Below are 25,372 nucleotides of genomic sequence, written 5' to 3'. Positions count from 1 at the left end.
AAGCTCTGCCTTCACTCTAAGTAAACATCGGGGCTGTTATCAAGAAGAAAAATTAGTTTTTCATCTTTTAGTTTTTGTTTCATCTCTTTGTTGTGGCTCCTTACCCCCTCCCCCCTTCTTTCTGTTCACCTTCTTGGGGAGCAATGGTTAAAAAGCGGACAGGGGATGGATATAATCTCTCTATTGGATGAAGGTTCCTTAAGGATTTAAGCTTTCTATGGTAACATTGAAAACAAGTGAATTTAAAAATATCGTACAGCCTCCTAGATCCCATAGGAAAAGTACTGCAGAGGACCTGCTGAATAAGGCACAAATCTGCACATCAGGATAATTGAATTAATTAGCCCTTGTCAATCCTGACTTCTGACTTAGTAAAGAAGGTAGTTCAACTGAATTCAAATATTACCAAATAGCGGAATTAAAGTGACCTTTGCAAGCATGCAGCCTGACTCACAACTCCCCAATGACATACCTGAGAAGTGGTCATCTAACCTCTGTTTGAAGATCTCCAGCAAAGAGTAGCCTGCCCCTTCCAAGGCAACACATTCCACACTGGGAGAGCCTTGGTAGGAAGTTTTCTCTGATATCCAGCCCAAGTTTGCCTCTCTTCCAACTTCCACCCATTGTCTCTGGCTTTTCCCTCTGAGGCTAAACAGAACAAATCCCGGCCCTTTTCCACTTGGCAGCCTATTGGATTCTTGAAGACAGCACTCCTGTCCCTACTGAATCTTCTCAATTTTAGGTCAAATATCCCCAGTTCAAATGACCCTTTTATGGCATAGATTCGAGGTCCTTGACTGTCCTGGCTGCCTTGCTCTGGACACTTTCTGCCTCATCACTGAATGCCCCTTCTGAACTGTGGCAACCCAGGGTACCCACAGAGATGCCTTGGTCACTTCCCTAGTAAAAATCTCCTCCCAAATTGACATCAAACCATTGATGATTCTTTTTCAGTCACCAAGCACTTTTGAGTTATGTAAACATTTGTGTTCACTCTCATGGATTTTATTTGGATCAGGAATTCTTAACTTGTGGTCCGTGAACTCGAACTTTAAAAAAAAATTGGCCATTGTATTTCTATGTAAGTGGTTTCCTTTGTAATTTTATGTATTTTGTTTTATGTAGTTAAAAATGGTATTATGACAAGGGCAGGGGCCCATAAACTTCACCAGACTGGCCAGAGGGTCAGTCCATGACATCAAAAAAAGTTAAGAATTCCTGATTTAGAGGGTCTATTACATCTAAGCTGGCTAAGAAGCAGGAAAACAATTTATGTGAAAATGACCAAGTTAACAAACAAGCTTGAAAGACTTGAGAACTCTTAGCAAAGCAATGATCAACCACTCATCATCAGGGGGTCTGGTAACCAATAACGCTACCCTCCTCATAAAGAGGCAATGAAATATGCAGAATGAGAGACAGTTTTGGACGTGGCCGTTTGAGGAAGTTTTTTGTTACAAAGGTTTTCTTTTTCTTTTTTTCTTTTTTCAGGGAAGGAGAAAGGGAGAAAAACAAATGCCAGATAACCAAAAATAAATTAGTTTAGATAAAGAATCGTCTCTCTAGTTAGTACCCATGGAGTTACTTGTTACACCTCCAAGGATTAAATGTCTCTCAAAACCCAGATAAGTCTCTGGCACTGTCTTAGTTTACTGCTGCTTCTTGGTAGCTAAGGCATCTTTAAAGAGCTTTTGACGTAGATGGGAGATGCAGGCTGGACCTTGTCTCTGCTGCGTCTGTTTTCCAGAAGCAGCAAGGAGCTTCTGGCAAAGCCTCATAGAGAATCCCCTGATGGGCAGCACAGAATTGGTTCTGCTAAGCTGGTGCCCTGAGATTCCCTGAGGCACCACCTTCTTTTCCTTTTCCCTGAATCTATTTAACTCTTTACTCACCTGTAGTTTGATAATAATACTAGCTACCATTTATATAGCCAGGTACTGTGCTTAGCACTTTAGGTAATTCAGATGGCTGAAGAAGTGATGCGTTTCAAAATTTTGGTATGTAAATCTGCCACCACCCCCACCCCCAGTAAATGTATTGTTTAGAAATGTATGCCACTAGGTTCAAAATGTATGCCACACCATAGTAGATTTTTTGCACATTTGAGCCCCTAAATAGCTGCTCTGTTTCTGTTAGAATGCAATATTAATGCCTTTCAAAATCTTACAACTCGTTCTGAGAATCCAACTGATAAATGGATGGAGGGATCTCACATCTGTAAATGGAGCTCATTTCCCATGAGCTAACAGCTGTAAACACAATTGAAAAATCTAAGTAATTTTCGAAGTAATTATATGTAACCAGGTAATTTCTGAACCACCTGGCTCGTAACTAGTGAGAGCCCTGCTGTAATGTGTTGGACAGGGATTTGAGAGGCCTGATACCATGGAAATTTAATATCTCGATTAATATCTTTCCTTAAATAGGAGTAGTGTGTATCCTGAGGGAAAAGGCAAGAAGTAGAAGAGAGCAGCAGGTTTATTCAGATCCTCATCTGTTAACACATTGTCCTGATCCTGACTTTTTTTTTATTCCTTAGCCCTTACCACCTTCACTCCTCATTTAAATCTCTTCTGCAGTTTGTTAGATAAGCAAATTATTTATCTTTTTAGCATCTACCACTACCATATGGAGGCACATTGAGGCTTTAATGTGTTTGTAATTAGCTGTGGTACCAGGGTGTTGAGCTATGGTTCATTTGTCCATTTGCCATTAGCTTATCAATTTCCTGTGACTCCATTATGGTTTTGTATTTTTTAAAAATTTCCCCAGTGCTAATAACAATCCAGCTTCAAACTTCTGGTGTCCAAGGCTACTAAAGCATACAGTAGGACTGGAGATGTCTCATTCAGGTCATCTCCTTGAGGTCATCTCACCTTAAACTCTACATTTTACATGCCATTCCAGAGGAAATAGCCTTAAAGATGGCAACCCAATGTTTTGAAGTGTTTGTCTTCCCTAGAAATTAGTGCTTAGGAGAGAATCTATGATATACTTACATTTTATACTCTGGACACCAAATGGACCAATGTCAAGTAAAAATGATACCTAGTGACATTGACCAAACAGATGAGGCAGCCTCATTTTGTTCATTGTGGGAAATGTTTACCGGTCCGGAAGAGCAGGGCCACTCAAAGCTTACTTTCTATGTCAGTTCAGTTGGGTTTTCTTTTTTCTATTAAGGGATTTAATTTCACAATTTTCTTGCAAAGTTTTGATATATAGCCATGACTCAGTAGGGAATTCACTCTAAGGAGAAAAAAAAATCAAGATAACAAATCTTGAATCAGAAATGCCAAATGGTTAAAAAGCTACTTTTATCAACTATATAACTAAATATAATTGGAGTTTTACTTAAGTCCCCTATTTTAAACTCAAGAATAATGGTATTCTGCCACACTAGTTAAAAAAATCAGTCTTTGAACCGACCACATAGCTTTCCTGTCTTTTAACAGATGGTTATTTTTATAAATGGTAAATTCTGTTATTTTTAACTAACCTTATGAAGTTCAACCCAGAATGAGAATGAAGCCTCACCCTAATTCTTGTAGACTCCTAGTTGGTAGCAGCTGTTCAACCAATGTTTGCAATGAGATTAGCCCAATTTAAAGGCTTTTAACCTTTGTTTGAAAACATAACTTGTAAGAATATAAAGCAGCAGAGAAAGAAGCATAATTTCCATTTACCTGTAGCTCATAAAAACCTTTGTACAGAGCTGCCTAGATGCTCACACCCAGTTATCTTATTTTATACTCCAAACAAATGTCAAAATATGTGGAGATAAAGCTCAAAATTCTGATATTAATGTCTTGACTTTTGAGGCCTAAGTCAGTAGCCCTTGATTGTATTAATCAAAAATTGTGCCAGGAGTGGGGCCAGAGGGCTTTTTTTGGTGGAATTGATTAATTCATTTCAGTCTATGCCTTGAATAGATAAGTGATTGAAATCCTTGCCATTAGGTGCACAGAACAAATTAAGAACCTCACAGAATGACAAAATAAATAACTTGGAGGGAGCATTTTCTGTTTGGAGAGTAAATTTATGGAGCTGCTTCAGTTCTTAAGGACAAGTATCACTTTCTAATAATTGTGACAGTTGATATCCGGGTAGAGTGCTTTAAGGATTATAACGTGCTTTACATACATTCTATCATCTGATCCTTACCACCTCCCCAGTCAGGTTTTTACAGGTGTCATTATCCCCTTTTCACAAATGAAGATGCTAAAGCTCAGAAGGGCAGTGAGGGGACAAAATGGATAGAGCCCTGGGCTTGGACTCATCTTCATGAGTTCAAATCTGACCTCAGACACTTACTAGCTGTGTGACCCTAGGCAAGTCACTTCACCCTGTTTGTCTCAGTTCCTCATCTGTCAAATGATCGGGAGAAGGAAATGGTAAGCCACTCCAGTATCTTTGCCAAGAAAACCCCAAATGAGGTCACAGTGAGTCAGACACGACTGAAATGACTGAAGAACAACAAAAGGCTCAGAGAGGTTGTGACTTGTTTATGTGGCTAATATATGCAGGGAGGGTAAAATTGAACTAAGGCTTCTCCCAACTCCACATCTGTGTTCTCTATTTTCACACAGTTTACAACTTCTCCGAACATTTAAGTAGAATATTTAGGTCCCATTACCCTTCTAACTTACTCTGCCCCAGAGTTTTTCCCCTCTCTTTCTTTTTTCCAGCACTTATTACAGTACATGACACACAATAGGTGCTTGATAAATGCTCTAACTTGCCTCGTGTTAATTTAACAGCAGAAGCGTAAGTGATGCCATTGCTTCATCCTAGGTTTTCTGTCAAGACCCTGATTGACCGATCCTGTTTTGAGACGATTGACGACTCATCACCAGAATTTAACAATTTTGCTGCTATTTTGGAACAGATTCTAAGTCACCGGCTAAAAGGTAAATACCAACTCCCCACTTCATTTCCCTCACCCCAGCATCTTTTTTCTTTATTCTGAATTAAACATTTAAAATCTATATAATTGTTGTGGCTGGGGACTGAGGATGCTACATCCCTGAGAAATGAGAAACTGATCTAAATGTTCTGAGCTGGAGAGTGATTGATGAAGGGGCTTGCTTCTAGAAATTATTGAACCAGTGCTCTCAGACACACTTATTCTCATCTCTGGGACAAAAGCAGAAATTAGGGTGTATTTCTCAAGGAGAAGGAGTAAGAAAGCTAATTTTCCCTAAGCAAAGAAACTATCATCCGAGCTAGGGCTTAAAAAAACAATACGTAATAACTGAAATATAGATAAGGGATGATGCCAGCTGCAGCAGCCTATGAAATGCCTCCAAAATGAAGGCTTTGGGGGTTAATATTGGTTGTGATGTGCTGCTACTTCCTTGGACTAGGAAACTTATAAATGTGATATCACTGGATAAGAGAGGGATTATGTGAGTAGCGTTTGACTGTTATAGATTTAAGATAAATCAGTCTTTATAAATAGAAACTATCTATGCTAAAAATCCCAGAAAACTTAAAAAAAGAAAAAGAATAATGTCTTATCGGATACTACCACAACCAACTTACATATATACGCAGGTAAAATAAAGATAATTTTCATGACATTTATTATACAGCATAAATCTTATTATAACTTCATTTTTAAGATTTCATTACTCTTGACATGCAGTAAGTTCTTTTAAAATTGTCATTCTCTAAGTTTTTGAAGAAAACTAGAATGAATGTTGTTTCTACTCAGAGAAAGTGGGTTTTGAAGGAGGTTACCTTTGTACTATTAATGATAGTGTCAGAAATCAGTGTAAATTAATATTCTGCTATCTAGAAGTAGAAATATTAGCTTTTCTCCATTTGGGGGATGGTAAAAGAGCACAGAATCAAAGTGTCTAGGTTCTACTTAATAAGTCTTTAAGAAGGCAGCTGGATGGCCCAATGTGTAGAACACTTCCAGGAGTCAGGAAGACCTGAGTGTAAATCTTACCTCAGAGAATTACTAGCTGTGTGACCCTGGGCAAGTCACTTAGCCTCTGTCTATCTCAGTTTCTTCTTCTGTAAAATGGGTTTAATAATGGCACCTAATTTACAGGATAGTATGAAGTAATGAAGTAATTTTTGTAAAGCGCTTAGCAGAATGCCTGGCACATAGTAGTTACTTAGTAAGTGCATGTTCTCTTCCTTAATGAGGAACCCCCACAATCATATATGCAGCCTATAACATCATAGGAAAAAATACATGGAGCCAGGTGGGCCCCAAAGAGGTTAGACCCACAGAAGAAGGTGACTCCTTCTCTGATGACCACATGTTTGTTTTTTAATTAACAAAAACGATTATTGCAGAAGATGCTCCCTTATCTTTTAATAATGTCAACATAAACACTCTCAGAGTTGATTAAATACATTTAATTTAGGAGAATAATATAAATGAGAACTCGTAGCTGACTAAGTAGTCACAGCAAGTTGTATGGTGGGACTGGGAGGAAAGCTAGCATTTTCAATGATGTTCCTATTGTAGGCAAAGAATAATGGGGCATAATCGATAGTTTATTACTTTGTGTTTTTGCCATTCTCTTTGGGATGACTTACTGTCACCCTAAGTCATTGTGAGATTGAGATAAGTATAGCCATGAGCTGTGGAATAAATGATGCATAGCTTCAGGAAAGGAAGACTTTAAAGGGGCTAGTTCTAAGGGACATTATATATTATTTTCCACTGCTTAGTTTTCTAATGGCTCATGAATAACTTTCCATTTGGGGGGCAGTTGGGGTGGCTTTCATAGCTCTTCTATCATAGAAACTGAAAAACTTCATGGTATCAAAACAAACCTGAATAATTCTTGGCATCTTGACAGAGATGAAAATTCAGGATTTATATTTTCTTGGTTTTATTGCATTCAATATTTCTGAAACTACTGAATCTTTTAAAGTGCTTGGGTAAAAAAATAATAATAACTGTAGCTAGAATCTATATAGTGCTTTAAGGTGTGCAAAGTGCTTTATAAATATCTCATTTTATCCTCACCATCCTGGGAAGTAGGTGCTCTTATTATCGCCATTTCTCAGATGAGGAAAGTGAGGCCAAGAGTGGTTAAGTGACTTGCCCAGAGTCATACAACTTGTAAGTACCTGAGGCAGGTCTTCCTGGCTCCATATGGAATGCCTCATTCACTTCACCATCTTCCTAGGGAAGGACAAGCACCCTTTGACACATGGTAGGTGGTTTCAGTACAAGTAAAGTAGGAAGCTGAAAGAATAGCTGGTTTTTTTAAATCCTAGATATTAAGGAAAGAGATGCTTGCTTCCTTCGATTATGGCAGGATCATAGCTACAGATCTGAAAGGAAGCCAGGTAGTCAAACAATTTCATTTTACAGATGAAAAACTGTACTATGCTGCTTCCCACCTTCATTTGTAAAATGGGGTTATGGGGACCTGATGAGATAATGTAAGTAGGGTACCACATAAATGTCAGCTACTGACATCTCACCTAATCCAACAATACCATCCATGATATCCCTTAAAGATGATCATACAAGGAGACTTTGCTTCTATATTTCCAGTGACAAAGAGCTCACACCTCACAAAGCAACCCTATTCAGTTGTTAGATTCCATTGCTGTGATTGGTAGAAAGCTCTTTTTATAGTCCCTTTTAGGACCAAGCCAAATAAATCCAATCTACCTTCCAGCTGAAAGCTCTTCAGGTATTTAAGACTGCTACAATGTCTTTACCAAGTCTTCTGTCTTTGGGGGCGAACATCCACAGTATCACCTACGTCCCATATTACACACTAGCCTTGCTATTATCCAAGTCACCCCCTTGAATTTTACCAATGTCTTTAAAATGTGCCACCAAGAGATGAATTCAGTATTCCAAATATAATCTGTCCAGTGCAGAATCTTAGTAGGACTACTGCCACCAAATCATAGAATCTCAGAATAGAAAGATTCCTTAGAATCATGTAGCATAGATTTAGAGCTGGAAGGGACCTTAGAGGCCAATGCGTCCAACAAACTTCATTTTAGAGAAACTGAAGCTAAAAGGGGTTGAAAGTGACTTGTCCATGATCATGTAGCTACTAAGTGTCTGAGGCTGGATTTGAACTCAGGTCTTTCTGACTCTTTCTAGACCCAGTGCTCTATGCATTCTGGTGCCCCCTAGCTGCCTAAAGGTGATCTAGCGTAACCGTGACAAGTAGTCATCCAAATTCTGTCTCCTGTGATCTGGACCCTGCAATTTGCTTCTTCTTCTTCTTTTTTTTTTTTTGGTTCACAAACAACTATAACTATGCCTTGTGTTCAGAACCTATCCTATCACGTGTTAGTAATGTTCATATTTTGAATCTAGACATAGGATTTTGAAATTTATCAGGGACAAATAAATGTTAAGTCAAGTCAACAGGCATTTCTGAAGAGGTTATTGCTATGTGCCAGACACTGTGCTAAGTGCTGGGAATAAAAATGGAAGTGGAAAGACTGACTCTGCCCTTAAGGAACTTATACTCTAATAGGGGAAGAAAACACATGAAAGGGAAATGAAAAGTGGCCAAGGTGGGAGTTGGCAGGGGTGATGGTGAAGAGCCTTCTGTGGCATGGTGGAGAAAATCCAGAGTCAGGAACCTAGAGGTGAATGAAGACCTGGTCAGCCTAGGTGTTTTTCTTAAAATGGTAGTTCTATGAGGGACCAACCAATAAGAGGAAGGGGATGTAGGGATTGAGTGTAATTTCAGTGTGAGGAGCCCAAGAGTGAAGTGAACTTCCAGGGCGAGGAGACTTTCTAGAGAAATTCCATAGGACAGGAACATGTCTTGTGAAGTGGAGGAGGGACAGGGTGATATATTTATTATTTTTGCCTGTTGCCATTTTTTTTAATCCTAAGTGTAATCTGTTGTGTTACACTTAGAAAATATACTCCAACCTCTTGGTTTCATCTGCAGATTTAATAAGTAGGCCTTCTGGGTCTTCATTCAGATCATAGATAAAAATAAACAAAGTGAGGACAGAGCCCTTTGGCTTGGCTGACATTTATTTATTAGTCTTTGAAGTACAGTTTTCCGCTATACTCTAACAGTACTATGTTTCAGTTCGTATTTCTTAATCTCATCTTTAGAATGTGTGTTTTTGCCTTTCTTTGTATCCCTAGTGCTTAGCACAGTGTCTTGCACATAATAAACCATTAATGAATGCTAGTTAACTTACAGATTGAATGACTTGTCTGAGAAGAAATCAAGAGGGACTTTCTCACAAACCTGATAAGTGCCAACGTATATTTTACAGATTACATACCTTGAGCTTACATCCTTTATTCATATGAGAATTCATCAGCTTTACTTGGAATGAACTTATTCTTATTTTAAATGTAATTCAGTTAAACAGTTCAGTATTTGTTATCATTATCATTGTCATCATCATCATAATCATTACTACTACTGCTGCTGCTGCTGCTGCTGCACAACACCTATTATGTGTGAGGCACTGGGCCAGTCCCTGGAGATACAAAGATGTAGATGAGCTAAGCTTTGCTCTTAAGATTAGTCTCATGGGTGTGGGAAGAGGATAAGTACACCATACCTGTGCTATAAGGCAGGATAAGATCAGTGAAAAGAAGAAATCCAAGTAAGACATTGTAAGAAATTTGAGAAAGAAGAGACCACTTTCCCTGGAGTTGGTTAGGGAAAACTTCAAGCAGGTAGTGGTACGTGAATTGGACTTTGAAGGATGGGAGAGACTTCAGTAGGTAGAAGTGGTAAGGGAATCCATTCCAGGCATAGGTGATAACATAAGCAAAAGCACAGAAACCAGAGAGGGCACGGATGAAGATGAGGCTGGACAGTTGTCTAGATGAGCTGGAACATTGAATAAGAAGTAAGTCTGAACACGTAGGTTGGTAGGTTGGAGAGCCAGCAACAACAGCAGCAGCAGCAGCAGATGATGATGGAGGGCCTTGAATGCCCAAATCAGGAATTTATACAAAAGGGAGTGGAGAGTCATTGAAGGATTTTGAGTAAAGAAGCAGCAGGATCATAGTAGTGCTTTTAGAATGATGACTCAGGTAGCACTGTGGAATCTGGACTGGAGAGGAGATAGACTGGAAGTGGGGAGGCCAATCTAGGAAGCTATGATAGTAATGTAGGTAAGAAGAAAAAGGGGGCTTAATCAGTAGGTGGGGGGGGTGGCCCAGTTGAGACCGTGGAGGTAAAAACAATAAGACCTGACAACGCAGTAGACGTACAGGCTGAGGGAGAGAGCAACATCAAAGATGGCTCCAAGGTCATGAGTCTCTGAGATTAGGGAAGATGGTGTCACCATTTACAAAAATAGAGAAGTCTCAAGAGAACAACAAACTTAAGGGGAAAAAATGATGAGTTCCGTTTTACACATGTTGAGTTTGAGGATCTAGTAGTATATCCAGGTGGAAATACCCTGTAGGCGATTGGAAATATGGATGTGGACTTCTGGGAAGAGGGAGAGATTGGGAGTAGAGAGATACATCTATGTAGAAGCAATAACTGAAAGCATGGTTATGATGAGATCACAGAGGAGAGAGTATAGGTAGAATAGAGAAGAGGACCTCAAGGACAGAGCCTTAGAGAACATTCATATTTAAAGGGCAAAGAGGAGATCAAGATAGAGCAATAATGATCAGAGAAGTAGGAGGAGAGTACACCATCAGGATATAAAAATAGCTCACATATTATAGTGTTTAGAGGTTTGCAAAGCATTTTCCTCAGAACCTCCCTGGGGGGTAAGCAAGTATTATTATACCCATCTTACAGAGAAGCAAATTGAAGCTTGGAAATGTGAAGTGATTTGGCCAGGATCAAATAGGTAGTCAGTGGTAAAGCCAAGACTTGAATCCCAGGTCTCTCCTGAATCCAAGTCCAGTGCTCTTTTTACTCCACCCCACTGCCTGTCTAAAGAGGAGAGAGGGTAAAAAGATCAATATGCTATGGAGAGGTTAAGGAGATTGAAGACAAGGAAAAATAGAATCCTTGAATGTGGTCAGAGGAAAGAAAGTCTTTAGTGACCTTAACACAATTGTTTCATTGGAGAGGTGAGGACAGAAGCCAAGACTGCAAGGGTCTGAGGAGTGGGTGGGTACTGAGACAGTATGGAATAAGAGAAGATTCTGCTTTGATTATCACCAATTTATCTTTTCCGTGTCTTGTTCATACAAACTTTTTGAATATTGCCTTCCTCATAAGCTATAAGCTTTTGAGGGCAGGGACTATCTTTTGTTTTGCTTTGTGTCCCCAGAGCTCAGCACAGCACCTGGCACAAAGCAGTTGGTCCTTAATAAATGCTCACTGACTTTTCTGAAAATCTTATGTCTTTAGAAAACCTCATTCCCCAGTGATCTTGGATAAGAGAATGACCTGGATAAATGTGAAATTTTTTTCTTCCCTTCCTATTTTACTACATTTTACCTCTTCAATAAAGTCCTTTAGTTTGCTTGAATAAGCAGAAAAAATAACTGTTGAATGGGTTTGCTTTTCCATTATGTAAAACTGGATAATGTGAACATTAGAAAAAATTTTTGGTAAAGTTATAGGAATTTACTGTGCAGATGCTTGATAATGTGAATTCTTTCATGTGAGTTTGGCTTTGGGGGCAGTGCTTTCCCCATTTTATTATCTAAAACTATCCATGCAATTAAAAAATGCAATGCCAAAAAAAATGACTCATAACAAAAAAACTATATTATGCTTTGAAATAGCACAATTTAGTGGGGGGAAAAATTGGAGGTAGAGTTCAGGGACCTGAGTTCAAAATCTGGCTTTGTCACTTATTAAATCTGTGACCAGGAACAAGGTGATATGTGTTATCTGAATCTCAATTTCATTATCTGCATAACCATGAGCACATCACTTTTCCTCAGTTTTAGTTTCCTCATCTGTAAAATGGAGTTCAGATTTATACCACCTGCCTTCGCCTAGTGGCTGTAAGACAGTGCTTTGTAAACTGAAAGTGCTCTATGAACATGGGTTTTCAATAGGCAGTCAGTCAAAAATATTCGCATAAATAATACTTAGATTTTGTTACGTGTTCTTTATGAACTTTGGATAGACTATGTCATGGACCATGCTTGTGGTTTGGTCACTTATCATTCCATTTTATAGGTACACCCCCCTTCTAACTCAGGGAACATTCACTGAACAGCTTTAGTGATGGTCAAGCAGACCTGAGCTTATCCCATCCTCAGTTTAGTGAATTTGGGACCTTCTTTTCTCAGCAGCTCAGTTCAATTTCCTTTCCTTCCCTTCCCTTCCCTTCCCTTCCCTTCCCTTCCCTTCCCTTCCCTTCCCTTCCCTTCCCTTCCCTTCCCTTCCCTTCCTTCCCTTCCCTTCCCTTCCCTTCCTTCCTTCCCTTCCCTTCCCTTCCCTTCCCTTCCCTTCCCTTCCCTTCCCTTCCCTTCCCTTCCCTTCCCTTCCCTTCCCTTCCCTTCCCTTCCCTTCCCTTCCCTTCCCTTCCCTTCCCTTCCCTTCCTTTCCTTTCCTTTCCTTTCCTTTCCTTTCCTTTCCTTTCCTTTCCTCTCTGTTCCTGCAATTGGGGTTAAGTGACTTGCCCAGGGTCACACAGCTAGTAAGTGTCAAGTGTTTGGTCTGAGGCCAAAATTGAACTCAGGTCCTCCTGACTTCAGGGCTGGTGCTCTATCCACTGCACCACCTAGCTGCCCCCAATCATGGGCTATTTTCTAGAAATTCTCCTGGCATCTCTACATTGATGGTATGATGTGTTATTTTTATTCAACTGTGCCACTGTAATATCCTTCAGTTCACTGCTGAAAATAGACAGTTGACTTTATTTAGAAAGGCTATTGTAACTGACCATATCCTCTCTCAGCTGTATCCTATCCTAGTACTCTGCTCCTGCTGGTGGTTTTCTCTATGTTCTACCTTGTTCTGTCTTCTATGTTCTAGAACCTATATTCTAACTTTGCAGCTTAGCAACCTTTCTAAACTCCAGTGACTTGGTGGTTTCAGTATTTTTTTTCCTGCTTAATATACATGTATGACACATGAAACCATAGAGAGTTAGGGTTGAAGGGGACCTTACTGATTGCTTCATGCAGTGCTGAACTCTGTACTCAATTTAAATTTACAGAAATTTATTAAACATCTACTAGGTACAACTGGATGGTACATTGGATAGAGCCCTGGAACTGGAGTCAGGAAGACCTAAGTTCAAATGTGACCCAAGACATTTCTGAGCTTTGTGACCCTGGGCGAGTCACTTTGTCTCTGCCTGCCTCAGTTTCATCTTCTATAAAAAAAAAATGGGGATAATAATCACACCAACCTCCCAGGGTTGTTGTTAGGATTAAATGAGATGTTGCAAACCTTGATGTGCTATGAGTATGCTAGCTCTTGTTATTATTGTTGTTACAATCATTGCCATTACTATTAATGGGATAGGACCTAGGACTAAATATGAGCATCCGCTGAAGGAACTGAGTTGAGGTTTGCCACTATGGTTGTTGTTTTGCTCTGGAGAATACTTAGGGTTAACGAGAATAGGTTCAAATATTTGAACAACAGTTGCATGGAAGTGGGATCAGACTTATTTTCCATGGCTCCAGAGGACAGATACAGCAGCAAAGGGAGAGAATTTCTAAGACAGATCCAGACTCCATGTCAGGAAAAACTCTGTAACAAAGAAAGCTGTCCCAAAGTGTAATGGCCACTTCAAAAGCATGTGAGTGACTCCTTCCTCTGAGCTCTCCAAGCCCAGGCTGGATGGCTGCTTGTCAGAATGGTGGGGAGGAGATTCCTGCTCAGGTTAGAAGGTACTAGATGCCTTCTGAGCTCCCTTCCACCTCAGAGACTTTCTGAGTCTGTGGTCCCAATTCCCTCTTCTAGATACCAGCAAATGAAGGTTTGTGCCTTGTCCAGGTCACATGTCTAGAACTGACCGACTCCCAGGAAACTTGTCCTTTCAACTCTACTCCACAAACCTCCTCCCTCTCCCGTAGCCTTTCTCTGTATTTCATAATGAGGAAAGTCTTTTATGTAATCCTGTAATACCCTCTATGGCTAACGTACTTCGGGGGCTTTTGTCCTTGGTATCTTTTTGCAAATAATTTCATGCAGTAACTGTTGCTGCGGGAAAGTAGCTGAGTGTTCAGAAACGTCTAAAATGATTCTTCATGTTTTTCAGGCAGTGCAAATCATAGGCAAAAAGGTTTGGTTTGCTTGTCTGTATTATTTTTAATACACACACACAGATCATTGTTGAAAGGAAGAACGGGTTTTGAAAGGAAATCATGGGAACAAGAAAATCGTACTGACTCATTAAAGAGTTATCTTAAGGAAAGCCGATTTAATTTTTAATTTTTTTAAAGAATTACTATATTGGAATTTATTTGAAGGCTGGTGAGAGGAAAGGGGACTGGCTCAGGAGTTAGAGGTCTTGGGTTCAAACTCTGCTTGTAAAACATTCCTTTTGTGACCTTGAGCAAATCACTTACCTTTCTACAGCCTCTGTTTCCTCATCTATCAAATGAGGAGGTTTGGACCAGACAGCCTTGGGTGTCCCTTCCAGACCTCAGCTTATGATCTTCTATTGATTTTCCATGTCCTCATCCTGCACAATCCTTACTCCCATTGGGAAATAATCATTTGATTTCTGAGTCAGTCTAAATCACTTCTTTATTTAATCCAGGCAACTCTATCCACTTAGGGATCTTAATAAAATGGAGAAACCCGACAAGATTAATCTGAGCAAAGAACTTGGATCCTTTTAGGGCTTTGGCAAAGAGTATGCTGCTAAAGCTCAAATGCTAATACTAATCTTCTTATGATATTAAAATTTATTCAAAACCAATATTTACATGGCAAGTAACGACTTGAGGATAGATTAACAGATTAAATGGGATTTTGCTGTGTTACTTCAGTGGGCATGGTGAATTTGATGATCTCTTGTTTATCAGAGTTCTTTATTCCTTTAAAATTAAAAAAAATCAAAAATGTGTTTTTTAGATTGTAAAAATAAAATGCTAAAATTTAAGGACTGTTTGGGTCCTTTACTGAGAGTTGGAGGGATTGGGGCTGCAGAAGTAATAGATGAAACTTAATTATACTTTTGATTCTGTTCTGTCCATACTTAGTGGGCCTTAGAAAGCTATGAGTTAGGCCCCTGCCCATCCTTGAGACCTTTATAGCATTTGGACTTTTGAAGCCAATGTCCCATCGGTGTCTCAATATCAGCATGTCTAAAACAGAAGTCAATATCTTCACCCCCAAACCTATGCTCTTCTAAATTTTCCTGTCATCGTCAAGGCCAGCATTATCCCCCCAGTCATCCAGGCTCACAACCTTGGGGTCATCATTGACTCTTCACATGGTCAAATCTTGTTGTTTCTATGTTCACATCTCTTGTATAGGTCCCCTTCTCTCTGTGCACACAGCCATAACCCTAACTTGAGCCCTCATCTCAAGCCACTCCAATCCATTCTCAACGCAGTGGCCAAGATGACATTGAAAGTTCATCACGTCCAGCACTCTCATGCTCTTCCTACTGCAAATATTTTAGGTGTGTATCACCACATCTAATTAAAGAGAAATTAAGAAATTAACCGATGTGCTCAGTGACACAGCAGATTCAGGATTCGAACCTAGCTCTTAAATCTAGAGCTCTTTTTGTAAGTCATGCTGCCTCTACTTAGCCCAATGATTGCTTGCACTTGTGACATAACTTCCTCCAGACAAAATCTTTTTCTGGTGACATCCTAAAGCTTATTTTTGTTCCTTGAGAGAAGTTGTGACTGGCAGGCCTTTTTAGAGTGGATGCTGGCCAAAGAATCAAACCCTGTTCATACCAAGTAGCATTTGCAGTGAGATTATGCTATAAGGTATTTTGCATTTATACCTCACCAATCCCACCTCTCCCCAACGTTTTCATTTCCAATGTAATTTGGCATGATGATGCTTTTTCTCTGCACCAATTACACTGTTCCAGGACCCAAGCAGAACTCAGGAACTCTGGCTTGAACCTCAAAGTTCTTCCTGGCTTAAAGGCTAAAGGTACCTCCCCATGAGGCCACCTTTTGAAGTACAAGATAAACACCATATTTTGTTAGAAACAATGGGTAAAGATAAACCCATCTAGCTGGCTTTTGAATTCCCTGTGTTTATTTTCAGATTTATAGAAGTGTATCCAACACTTGGTTCTCTGTGTGCACACACAGACAAAAAAAAATGAGAACTGCATTGTTTCCATAGGGCACACAACTCCCCCTGCAAGAATCCAGGCAACTAGAGGCAAAGACTGATTAGAAAGATAAGGAACAGGCTCTGAAGGTTACCGGAATTTGGATCCGTTAGACAATGAACAAGGTCATGGTGAAAAAATACCCTCCCAGTTTTTAGTCTGCCTTCCAGATTTGCTGTTTGGAAATGCAGAAGTGCCTCAGTTAATCTCTTCAGTGTCAAAAGCATAAAGGGGCAGAATTAGCTCTTTGAATATCCAGAGCCAAACTATACTAGACAGAGATCTGTTATGGTAAACAGAGCTAAATCAATTAAATTGTCTTTGGCAATAAACTCATTCAAACTCATTAACTAGGAAGTAGGTCATTGCCATATTGCAGTAACCCATCTTAAGTATAATTCTGGGCATTTTGGAGAAAAAAAAAATTCTCCTTAGAACCCACAGAGGAATGTTGCCTTTTCCTGCTCTAGTATTATGTGATTAATTGGCAGTTCATAGGATCCCAAGATTTAGAGAAAGACTTAAGAGATCGAAGGCCTTACTCCAACCCTCCTACCCCCACCCCCAAAGTTTTACAGAAACAAAAACAGAGAAGTTAAGAGATTCACCTCTGGTTACAATTAGGAATAGAATTTGGGGTTTGTTCTACTCTTCTAAAGATCTGCTTATTGTCTCATTTAGTGTTTTATATCAACTTTTTTTGTTCTTTTTTAAACATTTGTAAACTTAATGTCTCATATTTCATATAAATTTATGAACTTAATATCTTGGGAAGATAAAGAGTTTGCCTTTTTTTTTTTTGTAAACTCCAAGATTTTACTCCTATAATTATGGGTCTCTTAAACACTCCAATAAAGAATAACTATGTGAGGCAGTTGGTGCTGGTTGGGTTCAGATCCACATCTGGTCCAAGGCATCCCCAGTTAGTCATTTCCGGTTTGAAGAGATAGAACTGGAACTAGGGTCATCTTAGCCTTGAGGATCTTTAAGTTGGTGCATCAGGGGAATCTCATTTGGTCTAGATTTAGACCTGGCTTCTGAGGATGGTCCCGTGACCTGCCTATCAAGACTTTTGGACTGGGGATGACTGGAACTCGTGTGTATCCCTCGAGGCTATTACAGGATAGAACCCAATGATACTGAATGGCATAACCCAGTGATGCTGAATAGCATAAAATGAGAACATTTCCTCAGCTTCTTTCAGTATAGCACCTCCAAAATTTCTTTCTATCTCCACTGCTAAAATCCTTGGGACAAAGAGGTTGAGATAAGTTGAGATAAGTAAGAACTGGTACCTCTAAGATTAACTTTTCAGGAGGTGAATTATAGATTCAGGCAGTTAAGTGATGTATAATGGATAAGGTGCCTTATTTAGGAAGAATTGATTTCTAATCCTGCCTTTGATATATACATATATATATATATATATATATATATATATATATATATATATATATATATATATGATCTGTGTGATCCTGAGCAAGTCAGTAAACCTCTGTTAGTCTTAGTTTTCCTATCTATAAAATGGGGATAATAATAGTGCCTGTCTCACAGGATTATATGTGAGGATCAAATGAAATAATATTTGTAAAGCATGCACAGTGTCTGGCACATAGCAGTGGAATTTTCAGGCCACACGCTTTTGTCATGTCTACATTTTGATCACTTTATTACCAATTACCACTCCCTGAGAGAGATGAGATATTAAGAAGATGAAATCAGAAAAATTCAAGTTAATTGGTTGATTGTCGTTCTCAACTAACAACTATTTATTTAATTCCTTGGTATATTGAAACAAAAATAACAATCCCTGCCCTCTGGGAACTTTCATTCTATCTGGACAAACAATGTGTGCATATGTGGGTGTGGGTGTATACCTTCCCACACCCACACACATCTGTATGTGTATATACACACATACACACAAAATAAAGAGTGGTTTGGAAGGAGGGAAGGTGTTAGCAGTTGGAAGGGCATCAGGAAATACTTCCTATAGGAGGTTAGATTTGAGTGACGCTGGGAAAGAAATGAGAGAGTATAAATTTAATTTAAATGCCACCTTGTGCCAGCACCTGCGTCTAGTTACCTAACTATATCTCTCCACGGAAGCGCTTCTCTTGATTATGTGGTAGTGATGCGGGGCACCTTTTATCTGATTGTTAGGACTCTCTAGTGTGTTAACAGTCAGTGGCTATTTATCTGACGGCACTTTGAAACAGTTTACATAAAGTACTCTTATGCTTGTAGCTATAGTTCAGCATTTGGAATAGAAATTTGTAATGTTCACATGTAATATTAATGTTTTAGGTATGTTTTTAGGTATTGTTTGATTTTGTCATTTAATTCTTCCTCTTATACTGGAATTCCAGCTGACCAACATTTCTAAGTTGAGAGAAATAAGAATTTGTTGAATACGTGTGCTTCAAAAGAAAGAAAGAAGCTATTTTACCATGGAACAAAGAGCAATTTCTTCTCAAGGAGTCATTTTCCACAAATGAACAATGTCACCAAAATGTAATATTTGACAGGAAATATAATAGTTTCTCATGCGGTTTTCAAACTCTCTTCTGTGAAAAATTAGAGGAAAGGCCTTCATGAAATTCACTTTCAAAAGTCTGCAAAACCTTGAAATGCAAGAGATGTAGAAGTGTAGGATAATTTATATAATGTCAACAAAATTTAATACTTGACAGTAAATACAGTAGTTTCTTAAGCACTTTTAAAAGACTGCAACACTTGGAAATGCAAGAGATGTAACAATGTGTAAGAGATTTACAGAATGCTTTCTATTATCATAAAGAGCCTTACTTTCTGTGTGGGGACTGAGTTTGACAAAAACACACTCCAACATTTGTATAAAACACATGTACATGACCTGGTGTCTCTCCCAGGTGATCCAATTCTTATTTCAGGGCAGGAAAAATGCAACTGGTCTCTGATGTTTACTTCTGTGCTTATTTGTCTGTGTCCTGGGACCTTTGTGTTCCTGCCAGAAAAATAATGGGATGTTTCCAGAGAGTCCCAGTGATTTTTTTCAACACTTTTGGTACAAAGCAATTTAGTGTAGAGGCTGATTACATCTAAAATGGCATTCTATATTTATGTTCTTTAAGGGAATATATTATTTTCTTTAGGGTTTTGTTTGTTTAGTGTCAGTTAAAATTGTGTTTGAATCTCTGAGTCAAATGAGTAAGTCTTTTGTGACATCAGTAAAAGGCTGCATTTAGTTTCTTTTTGAGGCCATCAATTGCCCAAATTTATGCCTCTCTCTGATAATTTTATTTCTATATTTCTAACTGTCTAGTTCAAAACCTTTTAAAAGTAGTCTTAAAACCTCATCAAGGTGAACCAGCAAGGGACCTCAGAAGCTCCCAAGACCAGCACTCATTTTCCACATGATGAAACTGAAGCCCAGGAGGGACTTGGCTAAGGTTCACACAAGTAATAAATGTCACATTGTTATGGGTAGCAGATTCCCCATTAGGAAAAACTGAATTATCATAAACTATTTTACCAGAGACTTGAAAGTTAAAATCTATTAATTTTGACTCAGCTAAGTGATTCAGTGGATAGTGTGCTGGACTCGGAGTCAGGTAGACCTGAATTCAAATTCAGTCTTAGACACTTGCTAGCTCTGTGACCCTAAACAAGTTATTTACCCTCTCTGTGCCTCAGTTTTCCCATCTGTTACCTCCCATGGCTGCTGTGAGGTTAAGATGAAATAACCTATGTAAAGTGCTAGGCAATCCTTAAAGCATTATATAAATTCTAGCTATTAGGATTGGTTATTTTTCAGTGAAATGTATTATTTGTCCAATGTTATCTATTCATGGTGATCAAGAATTGATGTATGTGTATGTGTGTGTGTGTATGTGTGTGTGCACGTATGTTTGGGCACTGTATATGTATATAGCCCTATAAACATCTGTGTGTGTATAAACATCTATAACACACACACACACACATATAGATATATACCCTTTATTGTCTATATCTTTTAAAATAATCATGTTCTCCAAGTTTTGAAAGTAGTTGAGAGCACAAAATTCCATATGGACCACTTGTGAGTGGATAAAAAGCTTTATATTTCTTTTTAAAATAAACGTTTCATTTGGCGGTAATTATCCTGTTGGTTCACCCTATTTCACATCAACAAACAAGAAAGCATTGTGCATACAATCTTAAACTTTTAAGACTCAGTCTTAGAATCTGACCTCAAATCCTGACTCTGCTGCTCAACACTTACATCCTCATCTGGGAAATAAGAGAGTTGAACCTTTTGACTTCTAAAGTCCTTTTAACACTAGATCTAGGATTCTACTCTGTTTCTTCCTCTATAAAAGGACTTCACAAAGCCATTTGTGACAATGTACCCAGGAAGCTGATAAATGTTTGAATATTTTTTTCTCTCTCATACATAATTTGCATATGAAATTTGAAAGCAAATTTGTTATGGTTTAGAGTAACCATATTTCACTGTATGTTCCTATTTCAAGGACTGTGACAATTTGTGTAATGACCTTTAGAGATAAAAATGTAAACATGCCCCATATATATCAGGATTACTGGCCTCATTTATGAGAAAGTAATTCTGTTTGCTTTTACCGATTAGCTAGAGGGCAGCTAAGTGGTGTAGTGGATAGAATGCTGGGCCTGGAGTTAGGAAGACTCATCTTCCTGAGTTCAAATCTGGCCTCAGACCCTTACTAGCTGTGTGACCCTGTCACCTAAGCATGTCACTTAACCCTGTTTACCTCAGTTTCTATAAAATGTTAAATGAGCTAGAGAAGGAGGTGACAAACCACTCCAGTATCTTTGCCAAGAAAACCTCACATGGGGTCAGGAAGAGTCACATGTGACTGAAAAACAACAACTACTTATCTGTTGTTTCCATCCTATTTATAAACTAAGGTGTCAAAATGTAAAAGTTAGACTCAGATATTGCATGGAAACTTTAGAGCCACAATTAGAGGGGGGATCAAATATACTCTGTTCCTCGTGGTGTTTCTTTCCCTCTTTAAATCTAAAAAAAAGTATAGTGTGAAAATCAAATGGAATCTCTCTCTCTCTCTCTCTCTCTCTCTCTCCTCTCTCTGTCTCTGTCTGTGTCTCTCCTCTCTCTGTCTCTCTCTGTCTCCCCCCCTCTCTTTTTCTCTCTCCCTTACCAGTTTTATGTTTCCATTACAAAAGCATCTCCTATACAAAAAGAGCCCTCTGGAGTTCTTCTCAGAGGAAGCTCCGCTAATGCATTTGGGAGCTGCAGGAGCCTTTTACTTGGCTCAGAAGCATCTCAAACTCAGCTAGATTACATAAAGGGAACATAATGCACATGACAGGTAACCTGGAGTCCATCATCATCAATGAGCTATCCATCTTCACTGTTGTCAGGTGTTGCTCTAGCCAAATTATTCATGGATGGGGATGGATTGTTGAAACAGTGGAAACTACCAGCTGGGTGACCCTGGGCAAGTCACTTAACCTCTTGTAGCGTCAGTTTCCTCCTTTGTGAAATGAAGGAGTTGGACTCTGTGGTTTTGAAGATCCCTCCCAGCCCTAACTCTACAATTACTTCTAATGAGTGGATGTCAGGAAGTAGAACAAGGGTTAGCATCCAGGCTAGGAAAGAACAGGTAACATTTCTAAATTAAGGTAATTATTGAGGCTCATTCTGTGTGAAAAGCCAAATATTGTGCCTTCATCTAAGCTATTAGTAGCTGAGTAACTAGCCTTTCATTCACTCAGCACATTTGTATAGCAACATCTATAGTCAAGATTAACAAATTCTTCTTCAAAGGAGACATATAAACAGAGTTATACCTCATGGACAAAGGCAGCTAGGTAGCTCAACGGGTAGAGTGCTCAGTCTGGAGTCAGGAAGACCTGAGTTCAGATTTGGCCTCAGTCACTTACGAGCTGTGTGACCCTGGACAAGTCACGTAACCTCTGTTTGCCTTAATCCACTGGAAAAGAAAATGACAAACCACTCTAGTATCTTTGCCAAGAAAACCCTCTGAACGGTATGGTCCACGGGGTCCTCATGAAGATTCAGACACAACTGAACAACTTGATGCATCTGCTATTTTATTTTTCACTGTTCAGTCACCAAGTGGTGAAGTCTTAGTATGTACTGAACCCTAATATGCTGGATTTGAGTCCTTTCTCCACTTCCTCCTGTCCTCCCCTCCGCCCCATTTTACTTTCCTGTTTTTAAAAAAAAGCAGCAATCTCATAGAAATGATATTTTTCTTTGTTGATTCCAAAAACTGAAGAAGAATTTTGGGCATTGTGTCCTCAGTACCTATATCATAGATACTTTTAATATTTTCAAGGAAAAGCATTCTATTTAGCACTTCCATTTTAGGAGGGGCAGGAGAGGCTAGTATAATATCTAGGTTTTGGTTTTGGTTTTGTTTTCTTTACAATTTAGGTAAATGGTTGATGATGTAACAACTAGCAAGCTAAATCATTAGCTACTTTCTTTTAGCCATCTCCTTCTGAGGTTACATATGCATGTGTACCCTTTGTACCAATGGAAGAAGGAAAAAGGAATATGGAAGATTGTTGCACGGGTAAACACACTGTGACTACACCCTTTCTTAGGTAGGAAATACAGGAGGGCTTCTAGCCATCTCTCACTAGCAGGTTCACTTTTGAGCCAGTCAGACAGGAAGATAGGAATGGAGTCATAATAAGGGGTTAAATAAGCTTACTTTATTCTAGTCTAGTCTTCTCAAAGGGAGTTTTCTGATAATGGCAGCACCAACTCCTACAGCATTCCCTAACAACCCTTCTTGCATTTGCTGGCATGAAGGGGGGGCAATAACCTCTCTGTCTCAAGGGGGTCAATTGAGACAGGCACAATTTGTGTACTCCCCTAAACCCCCTCAAGCCTCAGTGGGGGCTAGTTGAGGCAAACACACAGATTCCCCTTCCCAAGTCTTGATGGAGGCCAGTCAAGGCATGCACAGCATTCCAGCTTATTCATTCACCCCTAAGGGGATCCCCAGTCACTGACCAGTGCCCCACTTGCTATATGGGGCAACACACAAAGAAGGCATATTGCCAGCAATAGCCTCACAATTTTATATTACTTCATCCCTATATCTACTGCAACTGAGCAGGAGAAACTGTTTTCAACCATGATCGTGAGATTGTTTTGTTTATGGATCCTGGGAAAGAAGACTTTAAGAAAGAAAAACCAAAATCCACTTTACACACACTGAAATTCATCTTCCTTACAAAGATTATGCCACAAATGTCACCATCAGTAGGGCCCTACCTGCCGTGGCCATCTTCCTTATGTTTCTGACATACAGTAGTGATTTGCTAGATAAGGAAATGCCTCTCCAAGAAAGGTATACACTTTGATGCTGCCATGAGATCTTATAAAGGAAGGAATTTGTTTTTGCATATTATAAATCTGAGTTCTAAAGTGAAAATTCACCATGTCGCTACCAAGGAGGGTTGTGGGTGATTTGCTTGACAGTAACTCAAAGCTGTATACAACTTTAGATTTCAGTGATGCTCTTATCTTTAATGTAGGGACCCCAAACAGCTCAACACTTAGCAAACAAAAAGGGAAATACAAGTTTGAACTCATCTGTCTCTTCACCTTAAAATGCACAATGAAAAATCACCTCTTGAAATTAAAACATTTTGTAATGTTGATATTGGTCTGCTATCAGTAACATGGTTTCTTTCTCTACTTTGACTGAGAACAATCTTCCTGGTCAGTAAGCTGAGCTCTGAGGTATAAAGCCTCAAGTTGCAGTTAGCTTCTAGCCATTTTTAGTTCAACTTATAAAAGATGCAAAATAAATCAAAATGGAATGATATTGTAGCATGTTCATCTGTATGGTCTGTAGACATGCTATTCTTCTAACCGGAACAGGCCGATTCTCTTCCTTACTATAGTTCGAGCTTATTTCTGTCATTAGGTTGTTGCATGTGTACATACGTTGTGGGAGGGAGGTTATTAGGCAAAGTGATATTTATTACTTTACAACAGACTGTGTGTAAACATACTATTTAGGTTACTCAATTTGGAATTTTGAACTGGTTTGCAGGTCTCTTAAATTTGTGTGTTTCTTGTGTTTTTTTTTGTTGTTGTTTTTATTTTTTTCAAAGAGATTTCCCAAAGTTGCAGATGGCTGGCTCACCTCCAAATAACTCTTCAAGGTACAATATGCTGGTGATATCTCCCGCTACTGAGCTGCTGGGGAGCATGGAATTGACTTACTGGGGAGGGCTGTATCAGTTAAGTGACCTTTTTTAGTACATTGCATGGGTTTGCAAAGCTTCCATTTTTTTTTCTACCCTAAAGGGTATTAAAAATGTTATGTTAATTAAAAAAGTTACATTGTAAACCCACACAATATAATAAACCATTAACCTACTACATTCTTTCTCACATTTCAGCCCTATAGCTTGGTTAGGTGTCATAGTACCTAATTGAACTTAAAAAATTATTAATCATGTATAAAGCAATTTCCATAGCCTGAATTCTTTCTGCCATTTTTATTATTTATTTTGGATAACAACTTTAGGTAGGTTAGTATGACAGTTTTTGGAGGTGCTTGACAGTAATTTGTGTCTGTACTTTAAAGAAATTGATATTCAGAGAAGTCAGGTCAATTTCTCAAGATAAATCAGAGCAAATCAATAACCTGTAGTCAGTGATATGTTTAGCTGTTCTTGAACTAATGGGGAGATCATATTCATTGGTCACCTCAGTCTACAGACAGCCTGTATAGTCTTAGCCAAGATGTAAAGTACTAACAATGCTCTGAGGGGATCTAATCTACAACAAAACCCACACTTAAAATACCTTCATATGACCTTTCCGTTGACAACCTGTCAGCCTGTAAGCATTTATTGAATATATATCTATATATCATGCTGAATGCCATGTTAACCACTGTGGTGGGAGATGGTACCCCCTCACCACCCCCCAAAGAGGGTTGTGTCTGCTATCAAAGAACTGTGTATTGTAATTAAATTTAATTTGACACACATCGATTAAGTGCTTATTATGTGCAAGGTGAGAGGCAGAGTGGCCAAGAGGGATGGTCTTGGAGTAAGGGAGACCTGAGTCCTTCCTTTGACACTTATTAACTGAGTGGCCATGAGTAAATCACATAACCTCTAGTTAGAGACAAGTTGTTGATGGGCCTTGGTGAAGAGAATTCCT

General features: G+C 39.0%; 2 protein-coding genes across 6 annotated transcripts in view; one reads left to right on the top strand and one right to left on the bottom strand.

Moving 5' to 3' along the window:
- Window positions 1-25,372, top strand: part of RUNDC3B (RUN domain containing 3B) — a 119,244-nt gene that overhangs the window by 23,836 nt on the left and 70,036 nt on the right. For 2 of the 4 annotated variants that reach the window (XM_020987479.2, XM_020987477.2), the window contains exons 2-3: window positions 4,795-4,910; window positions 24,310-24,360. In XM_020987479.2, the coding sequence (XP_020843138.1) occupies window positions 4,795-4,910; window positions 24,310-24,360 (167 nt within the window). The remainder of the gene's footprint in view (window positions 1-4,794; window positions 4,911-24,309; window positions 24,361-25,372) is intronic. The other 2 variants (XM_020987480.2, XM_020987478.2) reach the window with 1 other exon arrangement.
- The window catches only part of ABCB1 (ATP binding cassette subfamily B member 1), a 200,808-nt gene that overhangs the window by 160,147 nt on the left and 15,289 nt on the right, over window positions 1-25,372 (bottom strand). The window contains exon 1 of one of the 2 annotated variants that reach the window (XM_020987469.2): window positions 473-539. The exons of the other annotated variant lie outside the window; for it this stretch is intronic. Coding sequence (XP_020843128.1) covers window positions 473-487 — 15 coding nt within the window. The 5' untranslated portion in view covers window positions 488-539. Of the gene's footprint in view, window positions 1-472; window positions 540-25,372 lie in introns of those variants that run through there. 2 annotated transcript variants of the gene reach the window in all.

This window comes from Phascolarctos cinereus, unplaced genomic scaffold (assembly GCF_003287225.1).
Source record: "Phascolarctos cinereus isolate Bilbo 61053 unplaced genomic scaffold, phaCin_HiC Scaffold_1;HRSCAF=81, whole genome shotgun sequence".
Taxonomy (NCBI): domain Eukaryota; kingdom Metazoa; phylum Chordata; class Mammalia; order Diprotodontia; family Phascolarctidae; genus Phascolarctos; species Phascolarctos cinereus.
This window is presented reverse-complemented; position numbering and strand designations above follow the sequence as displayed.